Below are 19,074 nucleotides of genomic sequence, written 5' to 3'. Positions count from 1 at the left end.
AAATGCCTAAACATGCTCAATCTCACGAGAGAAAACCATAGCCTACCTGAAAGCCGACCACGCGTGCTCCAACTCACGGTACCGGATCTTTTCCCCTCCGAACGGTCTCCAAATACTTCCCCACAAACAAAAGGTTAATCACCTCGTCATTACGAATATATTGACACTAAAATTATATTTTTCGGAGACGGACCCAAAATCGGGTATAAAACGGGATTGTGGGGCCCACAATTGGAATCTCGAAAATGAATCCGTGAAAATGTCCCAAATATCTTACTAAACTAATACCCCAAAATTTAGCACAAACAGATGCTTAAAACTCCGCAAATCAGCCACAACAATTAAAATGGGCAGCCCCTTGATCACCAATTTCTGGAAAAACGAGACTGTTTCAACCCAAACAGATTATACCACGACGATCCTTGCGAAAAACTCTACAAGTTAGCCTCAAGAATGACTCAAAACGGACCTAAGATGATCAAGATCTCACATTTCAAAATTCAACAACAATTCAATCCGAACATCACTCTAGCAGTGGCTAAAATCGATTTCTTACCTCAAACGAAGCCTCCCCTTGCGTTCCCAAGATCACCTCTAGATTCCCCACGAAATTCTCTTGAAGTTTGCCTTTTGAAGCACCTAATTTGGACTCAAAATGAAGGAGAAATCTTATGTTGAAGTTGAGGGAAAAAAATGGACGAAATTCGTCCTAAATTCTGGAAATTTCCAGATTTCCACTCCGCTGCCACGTGGCATCGCGTGGCTCTGTCACTTCACCGCCGCGTTAAAATTCTACAACCATTCAAACTTAAATTTTGATGTTTCGGACTCGTTCGGAGTCGGAAAAATATAAACCTTATATGGAATCTGATTGGAAACGATATTTCGAACTCAACGGTGAAGGCGAAATTTCCATTTGGAGATCGCTTCGATTAAAAGTGGGTTCCANAGTCGGAAAAATATAAACCTTATATGGAATCTGATTGGAAACGATATTTCGAACTCAACGGTGAAGGCGAAATTTCCATTTGGAGATCGCTTTGATTAAAAGTGGGTTCCACACCCAGTATCGTTTTGAGCCAGATTCCACAACTGCCATCTAAAGCCTCGGGAAGTGAACAAAGGGTCGTTCTAGACGAAAATCAATATTCCGAAGCTAACCTAGCTGTCAGAATTTTCATCTGAGCACGACTTCCAAGAAGGTTGACCAAAGTCAACTTTTCAAGTTATAAAATCTCCAAAACAGGGAAACGGGTCTAAAACCCAAACGAACGACCAGGCGACCGAACAGTCAGTGCCAGCAAGTCATAAATGACTTGGGGTCGCTACAGGAATGCTCTATACGAGGGTAAGAATTCTTTAATTTAAAAATGACCTGGAGGGTCATTACATCTTGTAACATTACACCTCTATAACCTCCTCCATAATATTCATGATTAATGTCATGTTTATGACCAACTTTTTGTATGCTTCTATGTTACACTATAAATAGAGGAATAAGGGTTCATATTGTATACACTTGATTATTTGAAAGAATAAGAAAAACTCTCATCTCTTGTCTTCCTATTTATATTATCATCTTCAATATTTCTTGTCTTGTTTTGCTTTAGTTTTACAACATGTTATCAGCACGAGTTGCTCATTCTCCGTCAAAGAATCAATGGTAGGTATTTCTTGATTTTTATGAATTATCTTATTAATTCTTCGGCTGCAAGGTATACTTCATATCCTATATATTATTTGTATTAACAAAACTTATTTTGTGGTTATTTTAAAATGGTTAGTAAATTATGATAATCTTCATAACAATATTGTGAGGGACTATTAAAATGTTTTAATTTATTTTTACTTGGAACTTTTATTTGGTTCCAACATGTTGTTCTAATTAATTAGTTTTGTTCATTTTTATTCAATTTTAAGTCACATTCAGATTATATTTATGGTATTCAATATTTATTTTTTGGTAATGCATTTGGTTTATTAAGATATTGGTTGAGGGTAAGACAGTGAATTTAGTTTTCACCGCACCAAGTGGGTACGACATCGAGTTAAAGTCTCGGTGCACAATCATAATAAGAAGTTGGGTTGAAGTCCTATTGATTTATGACCAAAGGCATCTTTATATGGCTAAGACATTGGGTTTACGTCCTAATGCACTATAGTGATGATATGATGATGACTAACATAAAGTTTTATACTTTTGACTGAAAGTCATGAAATTTACCCAATTAATTTGCTCCATTCTCTTATGTGAATTTGGTAGCAGTGCATAATATGTCTGAAAAATGACAAGTGGTTGAATGTATAAATATGAGTGTGGTAAAATGTTAATGGTCATCATTGTGGTAATTAAAAGGAAGAACATTATGGGTTCTTAAGATGCTCCTTCAAATGTGAAGATAATTTTGTCCATTAAAGTGGTATGAAAGGTTATTGGACACATTGTTTCTTAAGATGCTCCTTCAAATGTGAAGGTAATTTTTTAAGATAATTTTTATCCATCAAAGTGGTATGAGAAGTTATTGGGCACATTGTTGTTAGTGCAACTCAAATTTGAAAAGTTTTGTAAATCCTCCATCAAAATAAAGGAATACAAAGTGGTAATACATTTGGTACATTTGACCTCTTAAAGTGATGCTGAGGTGAGTCACATAAATTTGATAAATGCAAAAGCATGACAATGAGTTTCTAATAAAAACTTATGGAGCATGTTCAAATGGTTATGGTCCATTTCTTAAAGAAAATGTGACTTGTGTTCTTATGGATAAGAACATGTTCATGTATTGTTGGATAATGTCACATCTCACCTCTACGGGAGGTTTGAGAGATTGAAAAGTTTTGACATAAATGGTCATTTAGTCATATACTTTAAGTACTACACAAATATTGTGGTATGTTAAATTATGAACTATTGAAGGACAAAAGAAATAAATAATTCTTTTCTATAAAGGTTGTGGCCATGATCAAAATAAATGTTGTTGTGTGGAAACACAAATTTGTCATTGATTGTCAAGAAATAAGTCTTGCATGTAATAATTTTAACCATGACAATAATAAAAATTTTCTCCTTGAAGGAGATGGTTACCTTAAAAATGGTGTTGTGAAATTTATGGTAGTACACAAAATTAATTGAGAGTTCCAAAAGAGTTGATTTGTTACTACCCGGAATGAAATTGTTCATAATATTGGGATTGTAGTAAGTCTCAAAAGAAACTTTTTAAGTTTCGGAGGAATTGAAAATAATTATATTGAGACTATAAATTATGGGAAGATTTAATATCTTCAAATTACTACAATCAAAGTAGGTTATAAATATTTACGTATAAGATACCCATTTTTTCCCGTTGTTTGTTGAATACAAATATGAACATGATGATGGAATCACATGCAAATGTAAACTAGAAGTTACTAGAATAAATATCAGTTGGCATAATCGATTGGCCATTCCGATTCAAATGTGATGCAAAAGAAATTGAGAATTCATGTGACTATATGTTTGAAGAAATAAAAGATTCTTCAAGAATTATCTTGTGTTGCTTGTTCTCATGATAAAATGATCATTCTACCAGCTAAGGTTGGGATTGTATCCCTTGAAATTATTTGGAACATGTAGAAAGGTGAATATGGGCCAATTCACCTGCCATGTGGATCACTTACTATTATGATTTAATAGATGCATCTATGGTATGGTCACATGTGCATTTGTATCAACTTACAAATTGGTTTTTGTAAGGCTGTTTGCTCAAATTGTTAAATTAAGAGCACAATTGCAAACTATAAAATTATGTTGATAATGCTGGTTGGTTTAGCAGAAATTGTTTGCCTCCAATTATAGTTAGACCATTGATTATAAGAACAAATCTCTCAAATAAAATTTGGTATGAGATGAGTTTATTTGATGTGTATGCATTAAGTCAACAAGGTTCTCCCATCACAATTGGTTCAGGGTCAGGAACCAAATAATTTTCATCTAAAAATTTGATGTGTGCACATATAATTTTATTGCTCCATCACGCATAAAGATGGATCACCAAATGAGGTTGGGGGTAAATGTTAGATTACCTAACATTAAGGGGAGATATGTTTAGCAACTGAAAATTATGTGTGGGGTGAATTATCTGGATCCTCGTTAAAAAAAATGTGAACTTGAAGTTCAAGAGATAATTCATTTGCAAAATGTTGCAAATAATTTGTCAGATGTATTTGCTGACCCAATACTTTAATTAAGCTGCAAATGCTCCAATAAATAGTCCTTGAAGGACAGAGTCTATGGTACACCAGAAGCGTGATAGACCAATCAATTCCAAACGTAAAACTCCTTGAGGAAGGAGAGGAGCAAATTATCAAAATGGTCATGATAATGAGGTAAATGCTTTGAAAGATCACTATGACATAACACTTCATAAAACCTTGGCAAAGGTTCAGGTACCTGAAAATGATGAAAAATGAAGAGATCTCGATAAGTTATGTCGTATTGGAATCGATATCAAAATGACCGTCGACAGTATCTTTGATATGAAGTAGCACTCAATGTTATAAATAATTATGAGGATCTTAAATTCTAATTTGTCATATAGTGTGGACAGATAAATGATTGGCCAAATAAAATGCACTATTCAAGTATATTTGTTTCACTTAGAAAAATGATGTTTTTGAACTTATAGTTCATAGATCAAAATATATGTCAGTGGGGTATAAATAAATAATTGTGCGAAAGTACGGTTTGTGCCTCGGGGCATAAAGGATTTTCGCAAAAATCCTGACATTATTAAATGGAGATATATTCACCAGTGGTGGATGCAATGAGACTTGTTTCAGTCTGGCAATAGATGAAATACTTGAATATGTATAATGAATGATTATTATGTCTAACTAGACGATGAATGTTATATGAAATTCCTTGAAGGATTTAAAAGGTCTTAAAGCAATTCCATTGAGTACCCAGTGATTTTGAGACTGCTTAACACAGAGAAATAATCTTTTTGATTTCATGATAATGATTTAAAATGTCATGTATTAGTGCAATTGGTGCACTTACAGATTATTGGTTATGCAAATGCTAGAAGATTATTTGTTATACATAACGAAAGTTATGTGAAAGGATTGTCATATTATCATTCAAGTTATGACAAGAAACTAACAAAGCGAGTGACTCAACACATAGAAGATGTGTGATTTTCTTTCAGAAGAAAAGACGAGCTTCAATAAATTTGAAATGATGAATCCCCAGGTCAGAAATGATTTGATTATGTAGATGCAGAATATTTATTTGATCTGCATAAAGCTCGATCGCAAATGGACTATTATTTACATATGGAGATAATAATATCTTGGAAATTCAAAGAATCACATTAGTAACCACTTCTTGAAAGCATGCAGAAATAATATTGATCTATGACTTAAGTCGGGAATGTGTTTGGTTGGAATCATGATCTATCATATTCGAAAAATATGTGATTTTCTATTGAAAAGGATATTTCAACCACCATATACGAAAATGATAGATAGCTCAATTAAAGGGAGGATACAATCAAAGGAAATCGGACAAAGTATATTTCACCAAAAGTCTTTTTCACACATGATCTTCGACAAAATGGTGAGATAGATGCTCAAAGATCCATTCAAGTGATAATCTTGTAAACTTATTTACTAAAGATTGCCAACATCAATATTTGAGAAGTTGTGATACAAGATTGGAGTACATTGTTTTTGAGATATCAAGTAAAGTTTTTATCAGGGGGAGAAAAATAAGCGTTGTACTCTTTTTCGTAATCATGGTTTTATCCCAATTGGGTTTTCCTGGTTAGGTTTTTAACGAGGCAACATTCAAAGCGTATTAAAAGATATGTGTACTCTTTTTCCTTCACTAGGATTTTTTTCCCACAGGGTTTTTTCCTATTAAGGTTTTAACGAGGCATATTATCTATGGACATCCAAAGGGGAGTGTTATAAAATATTATAGTGTGGATGTCCACTACACCAAGAAGTTACTCTTACCCATTATCTCCATAACTTTCCTCCATTATGAAGATAACCATAACCTCCATAACCTCCACCTTTATGGTCATTATTCTTGTAACATTACACCTCCATAACCTCCTCCATAATATTCATGATTAATGTCATGTTTATGACCAACCTTTTGTATGCCTCTATATTACACTATAAATAGAGGAATAAGGGTTCATATTGTATACACTTGATTATTTGAAAGAATAAGAAAAACTCTCATCTCTTGTCTTCCTATTTATATTATCATCTTCAATATTTCTTGTCTTGTTTTGCTTTAGTTTTAGTTTTACAACAGTTGTTTAATTGTAAAAGGTTCTTTATAATTGGTTATAATACATGATTTACACCTAGAATAATTAAGTTGTCATGGATTTGTGTTCATCAAAAGTTGCATTTTTTTTGGGTATTTAGGGGTCAATTTACAAGAATTAGGTAATTTTTTAAAAAGAAATTCACGTGTTTTAACCCATAAATATTTTGGTGATATGGATTTCGGATGATTTCTTTGTGAAACTTTTATGGAACCTTCCGCGCAGGGAGTTGGGGAGCAATACGTACAGTTTCATCATTTTGGACATTTAGGTGCTAATTTACAAAAATACACGATTTTGATGATTTTTTTGTGTGTGTTATCCCATGAATATTTTGATAATATGGCTTCTAAAAGATTTTTTTTTATGAAACCTTTACGTAAACCGTTGTAGGGAGTTGGAGGAGCAGTGTAAAGTGTCACCATTGTCCCTCCCCGAGCCTACATCCTAGACGCGACTGGCACTCGAGAATCATTGTTGGCCCCAAGCGAACCTTTGGCATGGCTTAACTCTTAGCGGAAGACTTTACTCAACATAAAATGTACTAAGATACAATCTTAATTGAACTGTCTCAATAGATAAAACTCAGAATGTTTTAGAAATAAACATTCAACTAGCCAAAATGACAACTCAAGTCTCACACATCAATAAATGAAATGAACATGACTCATGAATTATGTCTATCTATTTATAAAGCATCTAAATACTATGAGGGATGTCGGGACAAGACCCCCGATCATCCTAACAAAACTGAATAACAAAACATAATAAAGGGGTGCTTCAGAAGCAAGGAGGCTCACCAAATGACTCTGGAACTCGACTGGATCAATGAAGCATTGAATGTTGATCCTGGTTACATGTATCTGCATCATAAAAAATGCAGGCCAAATGGTGTCAATACATGAAATGAACGAGCATGTAAGGGGAAATCTAAAACAAGACATAAGCTTGAACTGGAATAAAGAAACAACTTACCTCGTCTCGACTCAACTCAACTCATTTCGATATAAAGCAGTGATAACGATGCAATATAAAGAAAAGCTTTTAAAATAGTAGGCAGAAACTCAATGCATTTCAAAATACAATATAACTCAATTTGTATATATAAAGATGCAAAATAAGTATGTGGGAGATTCTCTAACTGATAACCATCACTATGAGCTATGTGATGATATAGCGTCTAGCCACGCTGTCAGAACTGTCCTATATTTTGTCGGGTATAGAACCTACTACTAAGTGGATCCACTAGTCTATGCTAAAAAAGCATTAAGGAATCATCCAAAAAGTATGACCCTTTCTACCCATGTTGGCTACATGGTTTATGGTTGTGAGTTGTATGAACTTTCCCCCATATCGGTGTTAATACTACTCACAAAATATACTAGCTCATATGTTTTTAAAAATATAATTCTTTTTGTGGTTTGAGATTATTACTCAAAAATCTTTCTCTTAAAAGAGATGGTACTCAGAACTGCTCATGAAAAGTCTTTGGAAATCGGTGTTTTCTCTCCTCTTAAATGTAAAAACAATTGCTCTTGGGAATACTTAGTTCTCATATATCATTTTAAAGAAAATGAACTCAACTTTACTCTTCCTCAAACTCGAATACTCAAGTCTCAAAACAAGTTTAAAAGATTTGTAAAAGACTTTTGAAATTGACTCAAAGAACTCTCAAAACTTGACTCTTAACTCTACCTTGAATTTAAACTATGAATTCAAGGTTATGATTTGTGACGGAAAGGATATCATGATGACTAAATGTGTTTTAGATAGTTAATAATGAGAAACGGTTGAAAAACGTTGTCGGGGAGCAAGTCCGCGATGCGGAGATGAATTATAATATTTGGTCGCGAAATAATTTTTGAAACAAATGAATAGCTCACCTTGAAACCTAATGTGATGGAGACTGGTTGTAGCTGAGGGCAAATCGAAGGCACTGGTACACTTGTTGCACTCCACAAAAGGAAAACGAAGAAAGTACAAGTAGGGATTAGTACAAGGCAGTATGTGCGTAGTAGATATCATCGGCTGACTCAAAACAGTAACTGATATGCATAAAGTAATAACATGAAATCAACTATAACACTTAGCAGGTGGCAAACAACGAACAATATATCAAATGACAACAACACTCAAACAAGTACGTAATTAGTCACAATACCAAACACACACATGAGGACTCATGCCTCCACACCACGCTCATTTGGGAAATGAGTTCTTTGAAATTGAGTACATTAAGTTATTTCAATATGTTTTCCTTTAATGTTACCGTGCCGGAACGTGACACCCGATCCAATAATATCGAGTCAGAATGTGACACCCGATTCAATAATGCCGTATCGGAAAGTGACACCCGATCCAATAATATCGAGTCGGAACGTGACACCCGATCCAATAATTCCGTGTTGGAACGTGACACCTGATCCAAATATATTATGACAGCTCGTGCACCCGATCCAACCATATAGTTAATTCATTTGTCCTTCTTTATCATCTCTTTCCACTTCCTTAACAATATTTCATTAAGTCTTCTTTATTCAATGCATCAATTTAATAGGATAAGTTCAATATTATGGATTTCGCAGTTTTGGGATTACAGACCAATCACAACAACACATAAATTATCCAAACCACAACAACTAAGTACATAGAAAAATTCACAATATCACTCAATGACTATCAATCACTATTAAGAGTCTATCTATCACATAGAATAAACCATAACCTACTCCACAGAAGAACCAAAACTTAGCAAGCTAATTCTCCAATGATTTTCCTTTCCTCAATGCCTCAAAACGTTTCCAATCTATCAAGTACACAATATATTACTATATATTTAGTCTTGACTCAAAAACTCACTCAAATCTATAGTCAATTTTCTAAATCTTGATACCAACTAATATATCGAGTTTCATATTTCATAAATTTTAAGCCTAGGTTTAGGTCTCAACTCCTCAAATATCATAACTCTAATGATATTCAAATAATACAATACACCTAATATTTAATTTCCTATCTCAATATATTAAAACTTGATTTACTATATGATAACAAAAATATATATTGAAAATTGAATGAGACCAAAGTTTGTTTCCCCTAAATCAACTAGTGATCACACTGGAGTACGGCGGTGTAGTAATGCATGAGTTAATTATATAATATTATTTTTCAACTCAAAAAAAAACTAAATGACAATTATTTTATAGTAAATTGATGATACATAGATTCACCGTATACAATCAATAGACAAACTTGTCAAATTCTTCCTTTGTCTTTTCTAAGTTACACAGCCGATTTTTCTCTTCAAAATTTTCAAAATAAAAGAAATCCAATGTTATCGATAACATAATAATATACTCTAATCATGTATTCAATTTCAAGAAGTAAGGTTGGGTAATATTTTTATCTTACCTGAATGCGATCGGCGGCCCTCGCTGCTAATCTGCCCGTCTTCTCGCCTAATTTATTTTCCCTAAATTAATTATGAACAAAAATTGCTAAGTTAAATTAATTTTATTCCTATTTAAGGGCCTAGTACCGTAGGATATTAAATTTAAGACTTGACCTATTTATAATCAACTAATAAAAATTAATTATTTAATATGTACCCACCAAGTAAATAACAGTAGTCAAATAAAAAGTTAAAAATTCTCATTTAAAATTTATGGAAAAGGTCGAAATAGTTATAGTATTCAAAACGACCTTACGGGTTGTTACATGAGCTAGCTGGAAAGGTGCTACCATAAGTTATTAAATATGTTAGAGAGTTGACTGCATTTGATTTATATTGTGTTATTGTCGCATGATGTTTTAGTACCTCAAGCACCTTAAAAATATATTTCACGACACTAAATACTCCTCGGACATGGAATAGAACACTTGAACATCAAATTACAAATCAAAACATATAACATACTAATCAACAAAAGCAGAAGCAACATAAATATTTGAAACGACAGAAAGTTTAACAAGCTAAGCATGTAGTTGATCTCCAACCTCCAACAAACCCAACTGATCCGTACAACTCTTTGAAATTGTTGCAAAAAAAAAGAACTTATTTAGTGTAACAGAATGAACAAATTCCTCTATGGTCATCCTTGATTTATAAAAAAAGATTCTTTAGATTAAAAAAAAACCTACACCTTCTCTCTCTCTAACGAATATATAAAATGATCAGAAATTCAAAGATGATGCCTAGTGATCCACTCTTCAGCTTCCTCTCCATGATTTTCATCGATCTCATTGCTTCTAATGCAAGTTCAATTGTTTCTTATTTCAGTTAAATGGTCAATATAAATTAGAACAATTTGCTTGCTAATGTAGTTAATATAAGATAAAATAAATAAATAAACAAACAGAGAGGTAACCTAGATAATTGACAAAATATGAGTGAAGTACCAAGTTTTGGAATTTATTTTGACATAGCCTTCCTCTATTCTCATTGAATTTTCTCAATGCAAGTAAATGAATGCATGTGAAAAATCAATTTACAAAAAATCAAAGGCTCAAGAAATTTCACAATAGTCTTCACCAAATTTAGTTTTACAGAACTTCTTTTTTTGGTTCAAAGTATTAAGAACTAAAACAACAGCAACAGCAACAAATCCATTGGATCGGTAAGATATCAAAGACAGTAATCACAGGATGGCGAAAATAGAGAGAATGATAAAAAAAATTACATTGATAATGAAAAAGGATCGACAATTTGCAACACTCCAGAACTATGTGGAAGAAGAAAAATATACGGTAAAAGTTGTTGTTACATCTGTAACACACATGTTGTCATTGAAGCAATATTTTTAAAAAAAAATTAAATTACCAAGTTACCTTAAAAAGTACAACTTCTATTACATTTTATACAACTGCATGTAACAGTGTTAGTACATCCCAACTCCCATTTCTAAAATAGGGTAATAAAATAAATATAATCACCTTCTCATTTTCTTCTTCTCTTCGTGCTGAAACAAAGACAATAATTAAATTCTTTTTTTTTCTCAGGGCGTAAAAAGACTTAAAAAATCAATATTATATTAAATCGACTCCTAGAAGACGACATGCTTTGGTTGACTCATTTCAGAATCTAACTTCGACAACCTTACATGCAATTGCAACATTAATATATGTATTTTCCCTTCTGCAGCAACCTCTCTGTATAACCTTGCACAAAATATATGTAATATATTTTCAAAATATAATTGTGCCTTTTTTCTTTCCACATCAATATATAACTCGTACGTGCAAGTATATTCACTCTCTAGTATATATATATATATAAAATCGGCAAAGAAATGCTGTCATATTTTTAGGTGAATTGAACTGATTTGATAGGCTGGAAGTGCAAGACTTTGAGGGCTGTTAAGATTTAGAAATATATCATATCTTCAGGTGATCATATATATAAATATATAAAGAGGAACTTACACATATAGTCATTCAAAAATAGCCTAATTACGCTTTATAGCAATAGTTTGTTAATTACGATTCGTAGCTACATGTTATAGGGAGGAGAGTGGCGAGCGAGACTGGGAGAGGGAGGAGAGAGGCGAGCGAGAGAGGGCAAAGAGTGGGAGAGAGGTGATTTGTATATGTATATCGGTTAGATAATTGTATATTATACATATGTATTTGTATGTTCTGGCGAGAGAGATTGGGAGAGGGAGGAGAGAGGAAAGCAAGATTGGGAGAGGGAGGAGAGAGGCAAACGAGAGAGCACAATAATTTGTAGAATTCGTATCTCGTTTGTATAATTCGCAGGTACGTTTATATAATTCACGTGTTTTTGTAAGTAATATAAAGTCTGGAATTATACAAATATAATAAAACTCGAAATAACTAATAGATACAAACATAAACATGTGAACTTTAAACAATACTACAAAATATATTATACATATCACACTATATAAATTATATTATACAAAATCCAAAAACTACATGTTTATATAAACTTCAGAAAGGAAAATAATACACAAAAGAATTGAATGTATTTAATGACAAAACTGAAAAATCAAAGGAAATCACCGTCATATACAAATACAAATAATCATATACAAATACAAATCAAACAAAAATTTGTTAGCTGCAAATTATACAAATGTGGCGAATTATACATATACAAACGTGGCTAATTATATAAACTCGAAGTCAGCCTACGTAATTAATGTATAATATTAATCGCGAGTGATAATTATAACAAACTATAGCTATAATGAGTAATTAAGTAGTATAATTTTGCTTAACTGCATAATTTTCTCATAAATAAATACATGTGTCTCTAAAAAAACAAAAACATGTGCTTGTATGATATTATATACACATTTCTATATTAAATAACAATTTGACTATAAAATGTTTATTTTACCCTTAATGAAATGATTTACAGCTACACAAATTTATATCATTCATTTTGGACCACAAGTTTTAAAAGTCTTCCTTTCTTTCTTAAACTCTGTGCCGAGTCAAAGTACCTCACATAAAATGGGACGGAGGGAGTACATAACTTAATAAGAAAGGTTACAAATTATTTTATCACTGAAAAAGAATATTGTTGAGATTAATAAGGATAATTGGAAAAAAAAAAGTTAAAATAAGGACTACGTGTGTTTTGTAATTTCTTAGTATTTTTGTAATTAATAACTTTTATTTAAATAAAGAATCTAATTTTTTTAATATTTTAATTTTAAAAATGATCATTTAATTTTTTTTAATTTTAAATATGTCACGTTAATTTTAAGTAATTCTAATGAAGTATCATTTTTAAAATTTTATTTTCTAATTTACTTTTCCTGCTACACAATTTTAATATTGTGTTACGTCATACATTTTTACTTTCTAAACAAATTATATTTATACTTTAATATTAATATTTTGAAATTATTCGATTGTCTAAATGTATTAATAATATATAAATTTTTTGTATAAAATTTTTGTCATCTTTTGCATGTATTTTATATTTTTTTGTGATACTCTAATTAGTTTTTTTATTTTTATTATGTCATTTATAACTTAAAATATTATATTCAAATTTGTGAATTGAGTTCATATGAAGTGTAAAAATAAATTAATTATGATTGTGTACATCTTCTAGTAATATTTTTAAGAGATAATTAAATTTGCACTTTTTTCTTTTAACATCTGAGTTTTAATCTTAATTATTAATATATTTTATATGAAAGTTTGATTCTTTAAAAAAATTGTTTTACTGTGTAAAATTCTTCCATTATTTAATGAAAGATATTTTACACATAAACCTTTAAAAAACTACATATAATTCATTAATTTTATATACAAAAAATATATACAAGTATATGAAATAATAGCATTCAAAAATCTTAGTGACTACTTTTTTTTTTTCATATAACTTGCAAAATCCTGATGATTGTTGAAAAACTAAACACACAAAATATTATTAAAAGAGTAGTATTCATAAAGCATACTTTAAACATCAAAAAACAAATTAAGCAAAGGATATAAAAATAATTGTTGAAATTCGACAATGACAATTGTTGCAATTCGATAAACTAATCTACATATTAAAAGAATAATTTTCACGAAACAAACTTTCAAAAAAAATAATTAGCAAATCAGTTCTAATATAATCCATCAGAGAACTTTAAAAGCAATAGATGAAAGAATAAGTTTTCAAAAATGATTTTCTACCTTCTTATCTTGAAAAATCAATTCAATAAAAAATAAGCTAAGTGGATATTTGCAATGTGGTACATTCCATCGTTGTATAACTCCAATTCTACATTGCTTATCATTGAGTAGACATATCATATTGTACCGAAAGGTGTATGCATTTCAAACATTTTTATGCTCACCTATTTGAATTATAAATTTGCAGTAGATAACTATTTATTCAAAAAAATTGAGTATATTACATATTAATAGAATGATATAACCTTTTTGAGTAGTTGTCTTGAATTCAAATTCCCCCTAATATGCAGTAAAATTCGTTTCTTGCATCTTTATATTCTCTTTATATTTTATCAAATTAAACGACATAAGCAAACAACAAAGTCGAGCACAAGCACGGGCACACCACATCCATCTAGTAACAAAAGAAAAGGGACTCTTAACAAGTAAAGTCTTCTTCCAAGATATAAACCACGCAATTTGTACAAATTTGCTTCTTCCCTATTCCAATATAGGACTACAATAATTTCTTCCCCTAATAATTGCAGTTACATAAATACCATGCATACGTACTACATTAATACAATTTTGAGAAAAAAGATGTATGATCCAATATATAAATAACATCATAAACAAAGCTCCAGTAAAAATACAATTGTCATTAATTTAAGAGTAAAAATAACTGAAAAGTAACATAGATATTATTTCCGAACAAACATACTTTCACAGTATCATCAACTCAATATGTGAAGGCACTTCTCTTTCAAGCTGGAGCTTTGCGTATTTCTTGCAATTCGCACAGGCTTACTTTCCCTTGGTTCCCCCTCGATACGAAAATTATCTAGTGGAAGAGGATCAACCAAGATTTTCTCAAGCACACTAGCATTTTCCAAAAAACAACTAACGAGTTCAAGCTCACTAGTACGGCCATAATATCCGTACAGCTTGAGCACTTTGAGGTGATGAAGAGGACAGCTTGCGACCTTTCTACACTCTCTTTTTGACCTCTTTGGTTTGATCCATATCAACTGCCAATAAGAAAATCAAACAGCAACCTGTTATCACAAACTCAAAACGAGGAGAAGAATCACTAAGTTGAAACCAATCGTACAACAAAATCAACATAGCATCGATCACCACCAGTATCCAGAATGGAAAAAAGATATGCAGTAGCTATATATGGGACTTGTGATTTCATCTCCAAGAGAAAACTACTCTAAAATAGCTATGATTTACAGAAAAAGGGGAAAATAAAAAAAAGTTTTCATTTTCTAGAATATTCCACAAGTCATTTGGTTGGGATACCAACGAACTCCCAAGTGCCAAACACATCCCATGAGTCCCAAAAACATAGTTGAAGTCCTCATCTTCATAGCCTCTATTATGATATTCATCCTAGAAAGCATTACTAAACTTACTTCACAACTTATTTACATTGCTAGCTTGTTCTTTTCGGAAATTGGTTCATGAATTGAGGACAAGTAGGTTTACAGTCCAAATAACTTTATATAAATTTTGGGAGCAAAATAGTCATACTTCCATATTCTGCCATACATGTCTATTATTTGCAAGTTTAAGAATGAAAATCTCGTAATGTAGTCAACTATCAAGTTACCGACAGAAGTGGTAGTAATACAAATGAGATGCCAGAATCAGGATTCCATTCTGGAGGAAATCCAGCTAGCATACCAAAGAGTTGTTAGACAGTAAAGATGATTTAAGTGGATGAATTATGAAAGAGGCAATTCAGTCAACACATCTACCCACAACCCATTGAAAGATGGACACCTAAATAAGGAACACATTCATACAGAATTTGAAGTATAGAAGCACAAGCAGGCACTAGCTAATTTGTGAAACAAAACTAAAAATGGCCAAATAAAACTTGACACTTACATTCAACTCGAATTCCGTCAACTGTGGAGCAGCCTCTATGACTTTAGTGCAATCTAAGAAAGTTCTGTCCTCCCATGCTTCCAAAACTAAAACAAATTTCTTGAGCATGGTAAGTTTAGGAATCTTGTATTTCCCCAAATAAACCTGGGAAAAATTAAAGCACACCAATTAGTACAAGCAGCAAAGTATACAAAGGTATATACACACACATTTCAAAAGTTTGTTCACTGACCAATCCATACTCAGAATGTTTACCAAATATTGTAATGTCAGAATTTATCTTGAGGACCTCTACCTGAGAAAGAACACAAGAAGAAATACAAGGCAACATTGCATCCAAAATATTTGTGGGAAAACCCAAAGCATGTAACTCAATCAGCATCAGAACATTAACAAGCAATAATTGAGCTGCTGATAATGTAGTCGAAAGTGTTACAAGGTTTGTATCACAGATTTTAAGTGATTTTAGTGCTATACAGTACCATATACTAAAGTATTTCAACTTAACGGAAGGACCAACGACTTGAAGATTTACCAATGTTTCCGATGCATGAACCGTCAGTTCTTCAAGAGATGGACAATTGTAAATGAAGAACTCAACAACTTCCCCAGTCAAATTTACGGACTTGAATAACAGTACCTTTGAAGACTTAAAAAAATTATGCAAGAGAGGTGGCAGCTTGTTCAAACGAGGTTGAGCAGAATAGTCATAGTCATTGAGACCAAAGTGTTGGACGGGGAAGTTATAACAACTCCCAATATATTGAGGTAAATCCCCACCATCTAACAAGTCCAACTCTAGCCTTTGAACTTGCCTAGCAACGGCAAACTCAAGCCACCTATCAATCTTATGCTGGGCAAATTTGTTTAAATCAAAAGAAATACGAAATTGGTCTAATCTCTCAACTTTGCACATTTTCAAAGTACGGCTGACCCATCTGATGTACTTCTTCATATACATTTTCCTCAGCTTGGGATTTAATGCTACTTCATTTAATGGTTTGGTGGCATTAAAATCAAGCCTATAAATATATGTCCACAAGAGTAACCATCTTTTGGAGAGGACACTGGTGTCTGCTGCTTCCTTAACAGTAAGGAAAGACAGTATATGTACAAGAATTTCATCAGGTAACTTACTAATGTGATCCTCTGCAGAGCACTAGAAAATACAAGAAAAAGAAAAGCAGTTTCATCAAATCCATTTTAATCATGAATCACAGAAGAATTGCGGTCTAAGCCTTGTAGTTTACCTTCTTTAGAGCAAAATTATTGGAAAGTTGATGTCTTTTCGCCATGAGAGTAGATAAACACACTTTTTAACTTTAACCAAACACTTCAAAACTGTTTAAAACTTATTTTGAGCACCTACAATAAGCCAATCCAGACACGCACTTAGTCAGATAAAGTTTGCATTTTTCTTCATAAGATACTCGAAAAAATTATTAAAAATGGAATTAAATTACAAACAGCTGGCTTAAAATTCCATGTTTTGTGTAAATTCGAACCTAAAATCTTCTACTTTTGGAATAAGATTTATTTAATTAAAAATTAAATTAAAAAAATATTATAGTTAGACAATTCAAAATCTTCATAAAATAAAACAAAAAATCATGAATAATAACGAGTATTAATAATCATCAATCAAATTGACTTAGTAAGTAATTCTCATCTTATACGTTTTCACCATATAAATTTTTTAAAAATAATTGAAATTTATGGAAAGCCGATAGCAAGAATACCTGGGATTCACCATACAGGATAGCCGATAGCAAGAATACCTGGGGAAGAATAAGCAAAAGGCCAACAACTGAAATAAAAAACTTATGCGTATATATATTACTAGATAATGTTGTCCGTGCTATGCACGGGCCCAATAATATAAATGGTATGTTTTGGGGCTAATAACCGAGTTTTTGAAGCGATTGTTTGCGTGGATAAAGGAATAAGTTTTTTTTATCACAAATCTATACTTTCTTTGACGCTATTTAAGGTATAATAAGACTGCCACATATAACATTTTTGAAATATTTTATGTTGTCAATTACCATGATTTATAGTATTTTTACGATAGATTCACTTCAAGAATCAGTGGATTTTTTTGTATTTTTTTCAAAACATATTTTATGTTGTCAATTATCATGATTTATAGTATTTTTACGCAATTTTTAAATATAAAACAAACAAAAAAAATAAGACAAATAAATTAAAATGGACCCAATATATGTTATTTTTGTTGTCTCAATTTATGTGACACAAATGAAATATGGAGAGTCATCCAACTTTTCATATGTTTTTTTAAAAAAATTTAAGTTATTAATTATTGTGATTTATAATATTTTTATGTAACTTTGAAATAACGTACATTACTGGTCACATTGTCCTAATTTATGTGATATGGATAAAATTACAAAATTAACCCTTTTAAAATATCTATATTTTAAGTTGTTGATTATTATTATTTGTAATACTTTTTTGGTAATTTTAAAATGATATGTGTTATTTTTTCTGTCCTAATATATGTGAGCCTGATACAATTTTGAGAGTCAACCTATTTTATTATATAAATTTTAAATATTTTAAATTGATAATTATTGTAATTTTTAATGCTTTTTAAGTCATTTGTAAATGATATATGTTACTTCCTTGATTGGGACTTTTCCATTTGTGACATATATATATATCATTTACAAATGACTAAAAAACCATTAAAAATTACAATAATTATCAATATAAAAAAAAAAAAAATATATATATATATATATATATTATTTTAAAAGGGAGTTTATGCCCAAGTTCTACTATATAATAAATATAATATATAATATTCAAGAAAGTCCCAATCTTGAATATTATATATTATACTTGGGCCTAAACTCCCTTTTATAATATAGTAGAATATATATATATAGAAAAGAAAACCCTGTTAAAGGGTTGGGGGTGGTGGCTATCGGGCATCTCCAATCCTACCCCATATTTTATTCTCCAAACATAGACTTCTTTATTTTTTCAGACAATGAACTTCAATTTAATTCTTTATTTTACTCTCTAAAAAAGAATTATTTTCTCTCTTCTAAATATTATATTATTATTTCTATTTCATTTTTATTTTTTTATTTTATAATATAAATTATTTCTTCTTTATATATATAAAACCCTGTAAAGGGTTGGTGGCTCTCGGGCATCTCCAACCCTGTATTTTATTCTCCAAATATAGAGT

The 19,074-nt window shown here is 31.3% G+C and overlaps 1 protein-coding gene and 1 long non-coding RNA gene across 2 annotated transcripts in view; both read right to left on the bottom strand.

Annotated features, from left to right (window-relative positions):
* Positions 1-668, bottom strand: part of LOC125855541 (uncharacterized) — an 11,643-nt gene extending 10,975 nt beyond the window's left edge. Inside the window, exon 1 of the long non-coding RNA XR_007445498.1 lies at positions 557-668. This is a non-coding gene — a long non-coding RNA (uncharacterized LOC125855541). The remainder of the gene's footprint in view (positions 1-556) is intronic.
* Positions 669-14,427: 13,759 nt separating this feature from the next.
* LOC125855431 (F-box/LRR-repeat protein At3g58900-like) lies at positions 14,428-17,696 on the bottom strand. The gene is made up of 5 exons (XM_049535153.1): positions 17,597-17,696; positions 17,108-17,222; positions 16,090-17,016; positions 15,858-16,001; positions 14,428-14,989 (listed from the first exon to the last, which is right to left on the bottom strand). Exons 2-5 carry the CDS (start codon positions 17,150-17,152, stop codon positions 14,696-14,698), a joined length of 1,410 nt encoding a protein of 469 aa, XP_049391110.1. The 5' UTR covers positions 17,153-17,222; positions 17,597-17,696; the 3' UTR covers positions 14,428-14,695.
* Between the last annotated feature and the right edge of the window lie 1,378 nt (positions 17,697-19,074).

Source organism: Solanum stenotomum, chromosome 2, assembly GCF_019186545.1.
Source record: "Solanum stenotomum isolate F172 chromosome 2, ASM1918654v1, whole genome shotgun sequence".
NCBI classification, from domain to species: domain Eukaryota; kingdom Viridiplantae; phylum Streptophyta; class Magnoliopsida; order Solanales; family Solanaceae; genus Solanum; species Solanum stenotomum.
The sequence above is the reverse complement of the archived record's forward strand: the minus strand, read 5'-3'. Positions and strand labels throughout refer to the sequence as shown.